This window comes from Danio aesculapii, chromosome 14 (genome assembly GCF_903798145.1).
Source record: "Danio aesculapii chromosome 14, fDanAes4.1, whole genome shotgun sequence".
Classification (NCBI taxonomy): domain Eukaryota; kingdom Metazoa; phylum Chordata; class Actinopteri; order Cypriniformes; family Danionidae; genus Danio; species Danio aesculapii.
In genome coordinates, this window is record NC_079448.1 from 16,535,797 (window position 1) to 16,553,410 (window position 17,614).

At 36.1% G+C, this 17,614-nt stretch overlaps 1 protein-coding gene across 1 annotated transcript in view; it reads right to left on the reverse strand.

The window, feature by feature from the left end:
* The window catches only part of fam199x (family with sequence similarity 199, X-linked), a 28,957-nt gene extending 13,053 nt beyond the window's left edge, over positions 1-15,904 (reverse strand). Inside the window, exons 1-4 of the mRNA XM_056472756.1 lie at positions 15,797-15,904; positions 11,457-11,630; positions 2,691-2,910; positions 2,425-2,577 (exon numbers count right to left, since the gene is read on the reverse strand). Coding sequence (XP_056328731.1) covers positions 2,425-2,577; positions 2,691-2,910; positions 11,457-11,623 — 540 coding nt within the window. The 5' untranslated portion in view covers positions 11,624-11,630; positions 15,797-15,904. The remainder of the gene's footprint in view (positions 1-2,424; positions 2,578-2,690; positions 2,911-11,456; positions 11,631-15,796) is intronic.
* Positions 15,905-17,614: the final 1,710 nt, after the last annotated feature.

Genomic DNA, 17,614 nt, shown 5'->3' on the forward strand with positions numbered 1-17,614 from the left:
AATAATTATCAAACCTTTAATTTAATAAACAGTTGTTAATAAACAGTTGTAGTTAAATAAATCAATGGAGCACAACCATGCAACAGAACTCCGATACACTCGGAAGAAACAAAGCTTGAAAGAATAAATTATGCAGTTGTTTTCAGCGACAGGCTTCAGCCACTGTTTAATCTCGTCTTTCTAGAACCAGGAGTATGCAAACTTACATTTTCCCATTTTGCCGTCTGTTCCGCTCTATCGTTTTGCTACATAAGGAGAGCGTTACCAAATTTTTCTGCATTTGTCGCAAATTACGTGACGTCACCCGGACAAAGGAACTTGGCCGGAAGCTCCCCGGCCTGAACCAATCGCGTGGATCGAGCACGCCGTTATTAATATTAGGAGGAAAATAAATATATTTATGCTTTTTTGGAGTCAAACACTTTAGACAATGCTTGAACAAAATTTAGGACCTCGTAAAAACGCGATTAAGACTTTTCAATACCTTTTAAGGGCCTTAATTTTCTTGATTAATTGATTTATCAGCTTTTAATACTTTTTAAGACCCCACGGACACCCTGGCCTCCATTGGAAATAACTTTTCCAGTAACTTTTGCTCCTTGGTCATATTATTCATATTTTTTTTACTGAAATCAAGATATTGTGTATGAATTATACAGGTGTGAACCTACACTGGTCTCACAGTTTGGTACGGTTACGATTATCATGCCATCAAGTCAGTTCAATTCGATGTCTCGGTGCATCACAGTGCATTGTTCTTCACAGCACAAGAAAAATGTATAAATATTTTTACATTTATCTATTATTTGTAATACAATTTTGTCCTTTAAATCCAGTCAGATATCTGAACTGTACCTTTAAAAACTCAAGTACAGGCACAGAACAACATGACCATTCATAGCAAATAAACAAATGTAAATATCCCGCTAGCTTACTGAGCCTTGTCAAGCGAGTTTTTACACCCCTATGATTGGTCACATGCTCGACAGAAAGGGCTGCGATTGCCTCTAATGCTCTGGTGCTGTTCACTGATGATAAACACTGATAAACAGCAGCGGCCATCACAGCTGATCCATGATAGATGCGGTGGAGAAAACTCTGCAGACACGCTCGTGTCTGTATTCAGAAGTAACGCTGTAATAGCCGACAGGAGAGGAAAAGTTATGCCAACAGGTCAGAGGTCCACAGTGAGAGAGAGAGAAATGGAGTTTACTTTCATTTTCTCGATCGCAGTGAAATAGGGGCTTCTGCTGTTCAGTGTCAGTAAAAAGACTGTCCAGCAAACTCACAAGCAGTAAATTGTGCACACTACGTTTTTTTTCTACGTTTTTAAGTAGTTGAAGTGTTTAAATTACTCACGCTTACCTCCATCGCCATAGTAAGCTACCGCAACATAGTACATAATAAACGGTTGTGATTATTACTGAACCGATACCGAATTGTCTGCATCTGCATCGCGGTGCACCGAAGAAACAATTAATTGTTACACCGCTAATGAGTTAAAATTTGCTGAGAACATCCGAGTAAAATCATGAAAAGACTTGAGTTTATAAGAACAAGTGATTCTATATCCACTATTTTGATTTATAATGCTTTTAAATGTTCTCCATAATTAAAACTTTTATCATTACTTAAATTTATTTAATTATTTATTGACATTATTAATTTACTTATGCAAATTGAATTGTATCACTGTAACAATTTTTAAAATTTCTCAGTCTTTGATATGTCCCATGTTTAATTATCCATTCATTTATAGTATATTAATGTATTCATTTTAATTAATAACACAGAGCATATACAGGAATCAGAGAGCGAGATTCATTACCTTTTAAGAACTTTTTAAAGACTCTTTCCATACATTAAGACTTTAGATTTCAAGTAGAAACTAGAAAAAGAGATTTTAACTTGCAGTATATTTACTACATTTTAATGTAGGAAACTAATCCAAAACTAAAACATTATTCATATACTGAATAAGAATCTATCAAATCTAGCTAATTCAGCAAGTTTGCACATATGGAGCTGCAGAAATAATGCAGTAAACAAAGCAGCATGATGTCAAATCTAGCAGATTTTATTGATTTCATAAACTACACAGCATCCTGATATTCGCAGATTTAATTCAGGCAAACTTAAGCATACAACCATAAATTGCGCAATCAAAAGTGATATAAAATTTAATACGCTACAATACTTTTTAAAAAAATACTTTTAAGGGCCTTAAATTTCTCTACAATGATTTATCACTTTTTAATACTTTAAGTCCCCGCGGACACCCTGTAACAGATGCACTAGACAGCACTACAAAATAAATAATTTAGTTTCTTGTTCATTAATGGTAAAAATGTACAGACTCCCATAAAAACAACACATACTGTTGCATTTTATATTCTTCACTATATATAAATGAAATAAATCAACCTGTTCATCATTAGTCATGGCACTCCAGGGCAGCTCATCCAGATTTCGATGGGGTTTACTTTTTCTTTTGGAAACAAGGCAGGGTGAACTGGGAACGCTGGGTATGATGTCTGACAACACATCACTGCCGCTGGCGATGTCACTGCCTGGTAACTACAAAAGACAGCGTTTTCGTTAAGCAAAGTCTTTAATTCAATAATCAACAGCGATTCTATATAATAAGAAATTAACATCAAGTTATATTTGAACAAAAACAATTGGCTCACCTGCCACTCAAATTCACTGTCTGACCAATCCCAGTAAGTGCTAATGGAGGAGGACACATCACTGCAGACACTGCCTTCTGGGAACAGGTCGAAGGATGTGAGTTCCTGATCATCCAGGAGTGAGTAGCAGTCATCCTGATCACCCACAGAAACAGAGGAGAAGAGCTCCTCACTGCACTCTGAACTGGCAACACTCGTGCCGCACGACGTCAGGTTCCATCTGCAAAAGGTGACCAATGTTGTTCACACATGACACTGATAGTCCATTTTTATTCATTTCTTGACTAGCCAAGTCAATGTTTATTTACAAAGCACTTTTAACTGCTGTACAAGCATACACCATTTAAAACAAAAGACAAATAAAACAAATAACTCTGATATAGTGCGATGAAAATAGTTTTGAAGGTCCAGTGAAATTAAAATAAAAAAAAATGTTAGTTTCAGTCTGTTAGTTTTAAGCATATATATAATCTATTATGCTCCAAAAACGGTGACAATTTTATTTAGAAAATATAAAACTGAAATAAACATCCAAAATTTGCAATTTGTCTTTTCCACCTGAACGGATTAACGATTTTTTTCACGTCAGTTTCTCATCAAATCTTGACCAATCAATACTAGTATCTGACATAACTTCAAGACGCTTCTCATTTGATTTTCATTTGATGCGCTTGATCCTATCCACTCACTGGCAGAGCTGTGAGAAAAACAGTAGCTATTGGCTGTTGTTTTATTAAAAGGGGAGGACCTACTCTATGTCCCACCCTCTCTTCATTTTTCAGTTGAAATTATGAATGGGGCACCACACCAAAATTCATTCCCTCCATGGCTACATTACAGCTTCTCATTCCAAACACTCAGTCAATGTTTTTTTTTTTTTTTTATAAATAGCAGGTTATAATCGCACCAAAATATATTCAAAGTTAAATTGATTATAATAGGGTATATGCGGAGCTAGTGTTTCTTCCCATACTGATAAACCTCCGGTGAACGGTTAATGTGACTTTTTGCATTCTATACGGATCCTTTTACAGCATTGATGTTGTAATGTAATTAAATTGCAATCAGTTAAATAGACTTTGGCATTCATTTAGTTGCTCAAGCATAAAATGAGACAAAAAGCCGTTTACTTGCATGCACCTGTCAGAATCAGCAGGCTAGCATAGAAGCTCCATTGAATATAATGGGGTAAAATAAATGTTCATATTTTAAAGATTTGGCAGGGAAAATATAATTTAATGCAGTGCTCACTGTGTGAGACCCTCTTTATATTAGATATCACTCAGCCAGTGGAGATCGCTGATTTTTAAAGAAAACAGACTTTAAATGCGCCAATTTTGCAATGGCATAAAGTTCACCAGAAGCGCTTAACGCAGGTTACTGACAAATTAAAAGTCTTTTAGCATACTTCGGCATATACCCTATATAGCAAACTCTTCTGTAATCATAATAGTGCTGTGCGCTATTTGTTTAATCCTTTATGATTACATGCTGACTGACTGACAGTGTTGCGCGATGTGTGAGGCCAGCAAACACGACGTGGCTTTCACTTTTGATGAATAGTTTCCATGATTATACTTTATAGATATAGATGTATGGTTCTGCATACAATGACTTTATCTTGCTGGAGTTTATGACCGTTTCACTTTAGCCTACTTCAGGACGCATCAATACCGATCTGTAGTCTATTGGAGACATTCATAAATATTCCTAGCAAATCTAATAAATGTTGTAGACATACTCGGTACATAAACGCACTAAATTGCACTTCAGCAGCATTGATTTGAGAACCCACAAGAAAATCTGCACTCGAGTAGCGTATATTTGAGGTTGGGCAAGAACTTTTGTGCACAAACAGAGGAAATCAGTGCTCAAGCAAATGCTTGCATGCTCGTATTACATGAATGCAATCTTGACTTGTAATACTGCGCTCATGACATTTGTCATTAAATAACGCCATGGGTAGTCTGAAAATCTGTGTGAAAGGCCTACAACCACAGCTGGAAAAAATCCTACAGGAAACAATGTTATGTGGAATAGACAATGTGAAAAAGAACAGTTTCCCCCACAATCTAAAGACATGTGCTATAGATAAATTGAGTAACCTAAATTGTCCTTGTGTATTTGTGTGAATGAGAGTGTGTGGGTGTCTCCCAGTGATGGGTTGCAGCTGGAAGGGCATCCGCTGTGTAAAACATATGCTGGACAAGTTGTCGGTTCATTCTGCTGTGGCAACCCCTGATTAATAAAGGGACTAAGCCGAAAATAAAATAAATGAATGAATTATGTGAAACACTGAATTAAAAATGCACATTTCAAAGCTCTTCACGGGACCTTTAAGACTAGGTTTACAAACAGAAAGGGTTTTGGCCTGCCTAACAAGGAAAGGCAAATTTTTCCAAAACTTTTAACTAAATTGCTTTTTACTGTAGTTTTATTTAGTAATTTTTTTTTTTGGGGATATTTGGTTATAGTTGACTAAATAGTACTAAATTAAGTCAACAATTATTTTGATATGATTTGAAAGTATAATTGATTTTGTTAAATTCATTGTATTGTATCCTTTAATTTAATGTCATGTCCCCAACAAAAGCTATATTTATGGCAAAAGCAATTTATAAAATTTGTTTAACAGTTTTCAACATTTGAAGCGGATCAAAACAATTGTCCTAACAATTTTGGGAAATATTGACTAATGTACAATAAAAAAATCACAAACAAACACGATTAATAGTTTTTTTTTTATTGTTAATATGTGATGTAAATTACATTTAACTTTTGTTTTTTGTTTTGAACACTTAAATGTAACTCCTGTTCTGTGTTAATATATTTATATACCAGCTCATTTGGAAGACAAAAATTTCTGTTGATGTACTAATATGTTTTGCTTCTATGTCTCTTATAAAATGAGGAATCGCAACATTTTTTTCAACAGTGTATTGCCATGTTACTCAAAAATGAGTATGAAAAAATTCCATACAACCAAAAGTGACAATAATGTTCCAAAAACTCCTAGTTTTAACATTAAAGACTGGAACTGTTATCATGGACTCTGTCAGTTATTTATTACCACAATATATGATATTTCCTCGCATGTACACTTCTTATAAAAATTGTAATTTTCCTAACTTGGTTTAACCAGACCTGTTGACCACACAAAGCATGTTCAGTAAAATTTTGGGGCAAATTCTGCACATGGGTCAGAAATCCATAAAACTAAAATAATAATAACAATTTAGCGTGATTTAATAAAATTGTAAGGTGCCGCATTAATTTGGCCTGTTACATGCTGGTTTCTGTACGTTTCAGATGAGTTTAAGGAGATTACATATTCAATCAATAATATGGATTAATACTGGAGTAGTTTAAACCCTGTTCAAACTCACTTTCTAGAAGCTCCTAAGACCTTGATCAGTATACTCCGGTGTCTTTGATTAGGGCTGGAGAGCTAATCCCTGTAGTGCAGTTGACCGCATTTGTTAAACCTTGAGCCTTTAAGTGTCCTATGCTGTCTCACTGCAAAGGCTGTACCCTCCAGAGAGTTGAGATGATGTTATCCCTATAGGATTTGTAAGGTACCTTTATTCACAAATGCTCGCTGCAGAGCAACTGCCTAAAGAGACAGGGAGGCAAAAAGTCAGCTGCTTAAGCTTTAAAACAAAGGATCCTGAAATGGATCAGGGGTGCAAATTAGTCAGGGGTGAAAAAGGTAAAAACTTAACTACTTTGCCTTCAGAACTGCTTTAATCCTTCATGGCATAGATTCAACAAGGTACTGCAAATATTCCTCTGAGATTTTGGTCCACATTGACATCATAGCATTACGCAGTTGCTGCCGATTTGTTAGCTGCACATCCACGATGCAAATCTCCTGTTTCACCACATCCCAAAGGTGCTTTATTGGATTGAGTGTATATTGAGATGTAATTACAATTTCATCAGATGGTTTGGATGGCTCTATTTGGAAAGAATTAATTAATTCTGACTGATTAGGTTAGGTTATTTTTACTTTATTTTTAAAATTAAGTGGCGGGCACAGGCCATTAGTCAAAAATGAAAAGGGGAAATAGCCAATGGACATGGGACGTAGTTTGGTCTAGTTTCGGCCACTTCACTAAAAAGGAAGGGTCTGTGGGCTGTTATTGACTTTCTGTCATCTTTTAGACTAATACAATGACCTCCGGCTCCTAGACTGCAGCTCTGCTCAGGAAGTTTGGTCAGAGGAAAAACTGTCGTGCTCAACTAAGCCTGGTTTCACTTGAGGTTTTTTCTTTTCCTTCACTTTCGCCAATTGGTGAAGCTTTGTTACTTGCTACTGTTGCCACTGGCTTACTTGGTTTGGGACTTATGGAGCAGCACATTAAAGGCTCGTTTCCACTGACTGGTACAGTACAGTACGGTTCGGGTTGGTACGGGTCACCTTTATCAGGCTTGCGTTTCCACTACCAAGGGTACCCTTTTGGTGGGCGTGGTGTATGACAGAAAAGTTTCGACGTCATTCTCGCTCGAGGAAATGTCTACAATAAGCTGTACAGGTCGCTCACATATCATATGAGAAGCTCTTCTCACAAAACAGACGCTTTACACACATAAATACTTGTGTATAAATGTTTATTACTAACTTTTCTGTAAACATGAGTTGATTATAACTGCAGATCAATAACGGTATTAAATAGCCTACTGTAACGTCTGTAATTATATTAAATAAATAAATAAATGCAACATATATGAACACATACAGCCCCTTACAGTCTCTGATATATTACCAACTACGGAAGAACTACACACAGCAGATATTTCGTCTTTATTTAGATAAAAAAAAATATATATATAGCCTACAGTCAGTGAAAACCTCTTATCTGTGTCTGTAATCTTCAGCAGCACATGTAACCTCTGTTAGATAGTAGTTCCATCATTCCCACTTCATATAAGTCCAAAAGGTGAAGATAATAGTTATATATGGCATTTTGTTAATGTTTGCTGAAAAAGAATGTGCTCCTTTTTTTCCGGCTTCTCTTTTGCTTTTTCGCGCTTCACTCTCGCGTTTGTCAGTGTCTGACAGGATCGGGTTTCAAAAGCACGTCAATAATCAAGCGCAGGTTATTATCATCAACTCAAGAAGTTTGTTATTTCAAATATAATGTTAGACGCACGGCGAACGCAAGGAAGAAAACGAAACCGTTCACACTTCAAACTGCCTCGTAAAAAACTACGCAGCACAGGGTAAATCTGCTCTTCTCCATGGCTTTGTGGTTGTTTATAAAGACGACGACAAGGTTTGTTTGAACCCGGATCGACCATGGCTCGTTATTATATGTATATATAATTCAGCTGTAATCTCTCAGCTGTGTGTGTATTTTAAACATGGCAGGTTTTTTTGTTTTCATTCTGGCTTGTTGCGTAAGCAAATCACATATCTCTGTAAACCAATAGCGTTCAGCTGTGCGTCTAGCTCCGCCTTTTGGTACCCTTTCGAAAGTCTGCCGGAAAAGTGGTAGGGTACGGTTCAGTTCGACAGCGGAAACGGCCATAAAAGCATATCAAATCGAACCGTACAACTCAGTGAAAAACGGGCTATTAGAGATAACTGACTTATTTTATTTATCTACTCCTATATATTCAGCCTAGACATTTTATTCTTTTTACAGTTTCATCTTGAATATCTGCTTTTATTTTTTATCAAATTTAGCAAAAATTTTAGAACACCAAAAGTAATTAAATTAGGTGCCAAAAAAAAAGATTATCCAAAAGATCATGAATATTGATCAGAAAAAAGTCATCCAACACATGTAATATCATAAAAAGTTTTTGTCAGATGTCAGAAGGGAATGGAGGCCAATTTTAGAAATCTCATTTGCAGTCAAATATGCATTAATTTTTGCTAATAAAAAAAAAGATTAAAGCTATCTGGACTGGTAAGAGAACATTCTACTTTATAATCTTTTAACTTTTAGAATAAAGTTTAAATCATTCAAAGCATTCTTCAGCATTGTGTTCCACTTTCTATAAACAAGTGGTGTTTAGCAGATCAGGGGGCTGTTTCATAAAAGTGGTTAAGAAAAGCGAGGATTAACGAGGTCACAGCGAGTGAGCCACGTTTGTTTTAAACATAATAATTTAAATATAATAATCAAAAACTACAGCTTGCAACAAAGCAAGAGAGAAGCTGATATGAAATTGCAGATCGTCTCAATTAAAAAAATAGACTATTATCTAGGCCTATTAACGTTAAATTAAAAATTTGCTCTGTGGAAAAAGCTGTACCTCAATCTGCAATTCAATTATTCAGTACCAAAGCAAAATTTTGAACTAATCTAACAACAAATAAACTGAAAATAACAGTCCAAAAATTAGTACACCCAAATTAATATGTTGAGGGAAAATAAAGTAAAATTTTAATAAACAGAAAAAAAAAACCTCAACATAAACATATAAAAAAAATTAGTTGAAATGCTGTAGTTTGTATTTGCAATAACTTATTTTAATTTAAATGTATATGTCGTTCTATTCTAAAAGATGTTTGGTGTATATATATTTACTATTAAGTGACTAAAGTTTTAATCATAATTAAGAGGTTAAGTAAAAATGGCATCAATTTACGACAGGCGAATGTTAACATTACTTTGATTAAGCTTGAAATTGAATTAGCTTGAGAGTTAACCTGCCCCGGACCAGGCTAGTTTCCCAGCATAAGTTGCCAAAGTAACTGAGTTTGAACTATCATAAATTTGATTTATGAAACCGAATCTGCCATTAATAAACCTAACTTACCAAACTAAGCCTGGCTTATTCTTTACGCTTGGTTTATGGAACAGCCCCGTTTAGCAATCTGTCCAATGCATTTTCGACTATCCATGTATCTGAATTACTGCATCAATACACTACCTGACAAAAGTCTTGTTGATCCCAGTTGTAAGAGCAACAAATAATAACTTGACTTCTTAGAAGGTAGATTTTTCTAATGAATCATCTGTTGAACTGCATCCCAATCATCACAAATACTGCAGAAGACCTATTGGAACCCACATGGACCCAAGATTCTCACAGAAATCAGTCAAGTCTGGTGAAGGTAAAATCATGATTTGAGGTATTCAGTAAGGGGTGTGCAAGAGATCTGCAGAGTGGATGGCAACATCAACAGCCTGAGGTGAAGACTTTTGTGCTGCCCATTACATTACAAACCACAGCAGAGGGCAAATTCTTCAGCAGGATAGTGCTCCTTCTCATACTTCAGCCTCCCCATTAGTTTCTAAAAGCAAAGAATGGTGCTCCAGGATTGGCCAGTCCAGTCACCAGTTATGACCATTATTGAGCATGTCTAGGCTAAGATGGAGAAGGAGGCATTGAAGATGAATTAAAAAAATCTTGAGGAACTCTGGGAGTCCTGCAAGAACGCTTTCTTTGCCATTCCAGATGACTTTATTAATTAGTTATGCGAGTCTTTGCAGAGATGTATGGATGCAGTCCTCCAAGCTCATAGAAGTCAAACACATTATTTATTATTTTTCCACTGCACCATGACTTTATATTCTAAACTGTATTCATTGCCTTTCATGTAAGTGACTTCTGATACCAAGTTATTTGTTGTTCCTAAAACTTGGATAAGCGACATACCCCGCCAAGAAGTCTATGATCTTGTGATCAGAACCTGCTTCAAATTCCGCACTCCACGGTCAAGCTATAGTCGCTATGACTGTGCTTTCTCAGTGATTAAGCCTCACCTTTGAAATGACTTGTCAGATGAGATCAGAATTTTTTTATTACAATTACTTAAATTAAATTTGACAAAATGTTGGCTTTAGGTGTTAATATTACTTTTGATATTTCAAGTAATGTAGGTGTTTTATTCATTGTAAGCTAAGAAAAATAAATACATTTATAAAAAAAAAAAATTGGAGGGGGGGTTGGGGGTGCAGGGATGCCAGATATTTTTTGATAGGTTTAAAGTTGAGCAAACCAAGAAAGTTTGAGAACCACTGATCAACACAATTAAAGCGAATGACCTATTTACAACTGAAAATGGAAGATTTTGGAAGACAAGCTTGCACCCCTGTAGATAAGTCAGATAAGGGAGTCATCCAAAATCTGTACTGTTAAGATGCTTCAAAGAACAAGGTTGGGCAACACTGGTCTGTCCTGTTATTCCCAAAATATAAAGAGATCTCTAGACCAGCAACAATCCTGCATGCCTCAGTTTTAACCCTGCTCTAACACAGCTTAACAAGATGTGTAATAACAAAGACTATAGAATACACAAGCCTTGTCACTCGTATAGTTTTGATTGAGGAAAAGTTTAACAGCCAATATGGCGAATAAAGCCCCACCTTCTAGTACAGGAGCTAATCATTCAATGCTATAAACTGACGATTCTCTGTGGGAGGGGCTCGGATTTGAAAGTTTAGAAATAAATCTAGTGACAGTTGTTTAATTTTATAGGTGACTCTTAATATGAAATTTAATCGTAAGCTTGGCAAGCATTTTTGGAGAATTTGATATTTCCAAGCCCAAGCATACTGCCCAAGAGGTGTTTCAAAGATGGCCGCCGAGTGAAAAAAACTTGCCTTAAAGGGACTTTGGTAATAATCAAGAACCTCTGAACATCTTCATTCACGTGTTATCGACTTGGGTTGAAGCTAAAATTGTCTGTAGCTCTCCCAACAGGCAGGTCGGAAACCCAATGTAAAAGAACATCTGTACAGTACCTGGATGAACAACATATTCATGGACATTACTAATATATTTCTGCCTAAATAACCAGTGTCTTACCTGCTGCTGTGAAAGCGGTGTAAAGGGTCTGTTCGGTGGCATGATGACAATTGACATCCAAAGTCACTAATATCCAATGTAGCATCTTCGCTGAAGTTTCCTCTCTGTGAAAGCAGTGGAAATGGCTCTTCCGGAGCAAGAAACTTCTCATAGACGCCCTCAGACATCTGCAAGCTACATCACAGATACTAGCATCAGGAATTGACTTCTTACAACAGACTAATAGCCATTAAGCATTACAGCTCATGAGATTGCTGGATGTATTTTGGCATAATTATTCTTTAAAAAATATGCTGTTATGGCAAATTGTAATACTCCCATACAGTAACAGCATTCACATTTGATAGAATACGTATTTCCCAAAACCACTTGAACAGTGTAAAATATTTTGGTGATGTATATACTTAACCCTCTATGGGACTAATTATAAAATCACATCTAATCTTACCTTGACGAGAGAGGTTACTATGCCAGTATAGGTGACCATAGGTGCTTCCTCTGAGCCAAATAATGAGAAAGAACCAAATTTCCTACCACAGCTATGCTGATGACACTCAGATCTATTTAGCCTTACTGCCTAATGACTACAGCCCCATTGACAACCTCTGCCAATGCACTGACAGAATTAACAATTGGATGTGCTAAAACTTTCTTCAGTTAAACAAAGAGAAAACTGAAGTTATTGCATTTGGGAACAGAAATGAGGCTCTCAAGGTGAATGCGTACCTTGGTTCTAAGGGTCAAACAACAAAAAATAAGGTCAAATATATATAAAAAAAAGGTGTGACTCTGGAGTCAGATCTAAGTTCCAATAGTCATGTCAAAGCAGTTAGTAAATCAGCATACTATCATCTCAAAAACATTGCAACATATTGTTGTTCCTCAGGTCTTTACACTGGCTCCCTGTTACATTCAGAATAGATTTTAAAGTATTATTACTTGTCTATAAATCACTAAATGGCCTAGGACCTCAATACATTACAGATATGATCACTGAATACAAACCTAACAGATCACTCAGATCTTTAGGACCATATAAACTAGAAATTTCAAGAGTTCAGTCAAAGCAGGGTGAATCGGCTTTCAGCAACTATGCCCCTCGCTGCTGGAATCAGCTTCCAAAAATGATCAGATGTGCTCCAATATTAGGCAGGTTCAAATCAAGACTGAAAACACATCTGTTTAACTGTGCCTTTACTGAATGAGCATTGAAGTACGTCCGTCAGATTGCACTAATATGTTTTTCTCTTGTTTTTCATTCTTTTATAACTTGTTTCAACACATTTAATCTGTTTTTATCTGATTTTAATCATTTTATTATTAGTTTTTATTTTTCTTATTTATTGCTAGAGTATTTAAGGTTAAAATAATTTTCCATAATTTGTTTTGTACATCTGACCTTTGACATTTGTTTTAATTTGATGTCATTTATCGACTTTGTCCCATTAGGGTAAATAATTTTTTGGAATTTCAGACTTGTCTGAAACTTCACACATTCAAATACAATTTCCCTGTTTATAAAGAAGCCAATCAATGTCTTAGTGTTTCAGAAACATGCCAAAAACTTTATTTATATTAAGTTTCTTCGTATACCATTTGTTTGTCATATATTCATATTCTTCATATATAGTTTGTTTTAGAACTTATGTAAAATTTCCTAAAACTTGAGATTCAAATGCATTTTACTCTATGGAAAATAATGCAAATATGTATTAGTGTTTCAGAATTTTAAACAGTATTTAAATAATATAGTTTTGTTTCAACATCGGTTGTGTACCAGTATATTTTTAGTAGTCACAGTGTAACAGTGTCTTTTTACAAAAAAAAGTAATGTAATTTTTTTTTATTTTTTTTTTTTTTCAAAAAAAGGACATTCATTCATTTTTTTTTTTTGGCTTAGTCTCTATTTCAGAGGTTGCCACAGCAGAATGAACCGCCAAATATTGTAGCATATGTTTTATGCATCGGATGCCCTTCCAGCCGCAACCCAGTATGGGGAAACTCCCATACGCACATATTTATCTATACCACATGTCTTTGGACTGTGGGGGAAACAGGAGCACCCTGAGGAAAGCCAATTGAACTTTGGGAGAACATTCAAACTCTACAAAGAAATGGGCCAGGACTCGAACCAGCAACCTTTTTGCTGTGAGGCGACAGTGCTAACCACTGTGCCACCATGTCACCAGAAGTGCAACACTCTTTTGATTTTCAAAAACAATAATGTAACAGTGTCTTTATGTTAAAAATCACTAGTTAACAATGTAAAACAGTATTTAAACAATATAATGCTGTCACTATCATCACTATCTTTATGAATTGGTACAGGTTTTTCTCTCTGTCCTCCGTAAAACTTACTAACATCAGCCTAGAATACAGACATAAAAACTCTTACACTGCCTCATAGTAATAAACAACATTGACAGCTACACATGGAAATATGTATCCCTAACAGCACTTTGTCATTTTTACGATGTTATTGTTTTTATAAAATGTGGATAAAAATTACACAAATCTTTAGAAAACATCCTAAAATGTACAATATATTTTTTAGATAAGATTGTTATAGATTTGATAGTTAAAAATGAATTCACTATCGTGCCTTGAGAGTATGTCACCTTATGTGTGCTGTTGACTCTAAATAGTTCTTGTTTTCCAATTATGTAACGCAAATGGCAACTTTCTTGTAGTTTTATTGGCTAAAGTAGATGTCATGTGACATGACTAAGCTTTAATTTTATTGGTTAAATATCGTTAGTGTTTTAAAAAATAGAATTTTCTTAGTGTCATTTATAAATGATGACGCTATATAGAGGGTTAATATTATCCCAAATGTTCAAATTATAAAAATAAAAATACAGACTGTGTCCTTTGACCTTTATTTGGCCAAAATGCAGCACAGCTACTGTTGAAAAGAGAATAGAGAAATATGACCATATTAGACCAGTGAGTGTGAACACTGCGTAGGCATAAACTTGCCATAGTACAAACTGCTGCTCTTTTGATAGCATTTTAATTTCTTCTATTGTCTTCAATTGCAAATCATTTTTGATAAAAGCATCTGCTAAAGGAATTCTGTAAATTTGATTTTAAAAAGCATCTTAATTATATTCCTTAAACTAAATTGGCCATAGTGTATAGTAGGTCACACACCAGGATTCTAACGCCATGCATTTTAGAATTCTAAACATAGGTTTCTATCAGGGTACCCACACCAGCGCCGCAAGTCTGCGGCTGTCCGCTGCGCCCAACCACTACTCGGGACACTGTTCATACTTCTGCCGCGCCACAGAGCGCCATCTGAATAGTTTCATTTTAAATATCATATACGATACTTCCAACTGTCATGTGCGCGCCGTATCGCGGCATCGAGCGGCGCATCCGGTGCGTGACTTGCTTATGTGTGTGAATGTAAGAGTGTATGGGTGTTTCCCAGTACTGGGTTGCAGCTGGAATGGCATCTGCTGTGTTCTCCATGTGCTCCGGTTTCCCCCACAGTCCAAAGACATGATGTAAAGCTAAATTGGCCGTAGTGTATGTATGTGCATGTGAGAGTGTATGGGTTTTCCAGTACTGGGTTGCGGCTGGAAGGGCATCCGCTGTGTAAAACATATGCTGGATGAGTTGGCAGTTCATTGTGCTGCAGCAACCCCTGATGAATAAAGGGACTAAACCAAGTAATGAATGATGAAATGTTCACAAATATAGTGCAGTTATAAAGGAGAACCTACATTTGTATTAAATGTTCTGTAAATGAAATTGTTAGCGTAGCTAAACCATGGTTAATTTGTGGTCACCTGTCATCGTGGGTTTTCTATAATAAACAAACGGTTAAATTTCCTAAAGCAAAGAGCAACACAATATAACGAACATCTTATCTAGTTGTTTACATACTAACGTTGCAGTATCCGGTGACATTACACATGTATACAATATTTTATTTTTATAATTCTTAAATAATAATCCTAACAGTAATAATACATACATACTTAGTACAATTCTGTGATGTTTTAAATTAAATTCTGATACCAGTATATACACTCAGAACTCTAAGTACTAAAATTAGCAGGCCAGCTATCATGCTAAGCTACACCACAGCAGATCTAAACAGCAATCAGGCCTTTAACGAAATACTATATTCTCTTTAGCAGGGAGATGAACTAACTCCTTTCTTTAATGTAGTGTGAATTTAAACAACACCAGTACATTTATTCGTTGTTGGCAGCTCGTCCCGTTAGCGACTGACTACCGTAAACCACTTTCTAATCTGCCTAGTAGCTAATCTCGGAATACAACCAGCATTAAATGATATTATATTAGTCGTTACATCTCACACATACCTGTTGTGTTATCTATTTTAAGGGTTTAATATGACCAAAACGAACATCGGATCTCAATCCTCTTCCGCTGTTAGCTGTTTTTTTCCTCCGATGTTGTCATCCGCTGTTTTCTTCTTCTACTTCATCCTCTTTTAGTTTGACACTGTCGCCACCTACCTTACAAGACAGCAAACCGCATTTGTTACATGGTGAGAAGATCAGGGGCCGTTTACAAAACATTAAAAACTCTCATTTCCTTTTTAATTTCGAAAAGGGTGTATTTTGTCTTGCTGAAAAAAAAAACGTCTTAGGAAAATGTTTTATATTCCTAAACTTCAAATTCTTCAGAAGAATTTTCTTAAAAGCATTCTTTAAAATCAAAACTAAATTCGTGGCTGTCCACAGGATTAGATTGAAATGAAATGAGATTGAAATGAATTTCTTTTTCAAATAATTATCATTACACATTTATAAAACTGTGTAACTACTACATTATTTTACTTATTTCAATTAGAATTTAGAACATACCTGTCAACATTGGAATGTGAAAATAGCTAAGGGATTTACTTTAAAAATGCACAGATCTATAACGAAAGCATTCAATTGCTTTCCTAACTTACTATGCTCATTTAAGCTAAATTTGTTGTTTAAAAGAAATCCCACCAAGATGAACATATTTAGATATTATTATGTGTATATGTCTGTTCAAACATACCCCCAAAACCCAGTGTCCACTTTTGCTCCGTTTCAAATCGCATGTACAGAATCCGTTTGGGAAACAGCGTCTATTTATCAATATGGAGCACGTCTGATAGTCACGCACCGCTACATGAACCGACTGTTTTGAGGACTGCAAAGGAGGAGCAACGGCACCTGAAATGGAAAGGAAGGGAATCCCGCCATTTATTTTTATTTTTATTTTAAAGTGCTTTCATGACTAAATAAAATTAAATAAAATTTAAAAGGGGCTTCCTCTAGTGGTTCAGTGCTATAGGTTGCATATAGGGAGGAATGACTTTTTGATGTTTATTGTCACCCTTTATAGAAATACTAAAAATATGGGAGAAATACAGGAAAATACCTTTACAGTATGATATCGAGATAGAATTGTAAAATACTTCTGGGAAAAATGGAAGGTTGACAAGGTTACTAATTTCTCAGAGATTTTGGTCCATTTTGACATGATAGCATCATGTAGTTGAATATTACCCAACCCAGGCTCATTCCGAAAACGTAGTCCCGAGGACGTTTCTGGAGACCGTGAGTTACGTAGCCTGGGGTACGTATGGCTGCATTTCATTTTTGAAGCGAATGCTGCGGGGCGGTATGACGCCATTCCTTTTAGCGCTCGCCGGCTGACTGCTTACCTTCGTGTGGAGGGCTTTCCCGTCGCAACCAGTTTGTCCGGTTAGCTCGTCCTGTGCATCGGCGGACTCGAGACGCAAGAGAGGAGCTGACTACAACAACGACGAGGGGGTTCGAGTCCGGGGAAGAGCAGTTCCAGAAATCAGGTAAGACTAAAACATAATCAAAGAAATAAAGCGAAGAGGTTCATAACAGGGTGAGAATATGGTAAAATCCGGAAAAAAATCCGAAAAAAAAAATTAAATAAATAAATCAGACGAGGGCTTTTCTTTTACCGGACGGCTTTCGTAAATCGTTGGTTGGGTTTAGGGTGGGTAAAGAGGAGGGGAAGGAGGAGGGTGGGTCGGCGGTCCGATTGGCCGGTCGCCCAGTCAATCATTCAGCCAGTCGGACAGACAGACAGACAGACGTGCGTTCGACAGCGGCCTCTGATGATTTCACGCAAGAACAGCGCGGCGCCAATCCAATCCAAAT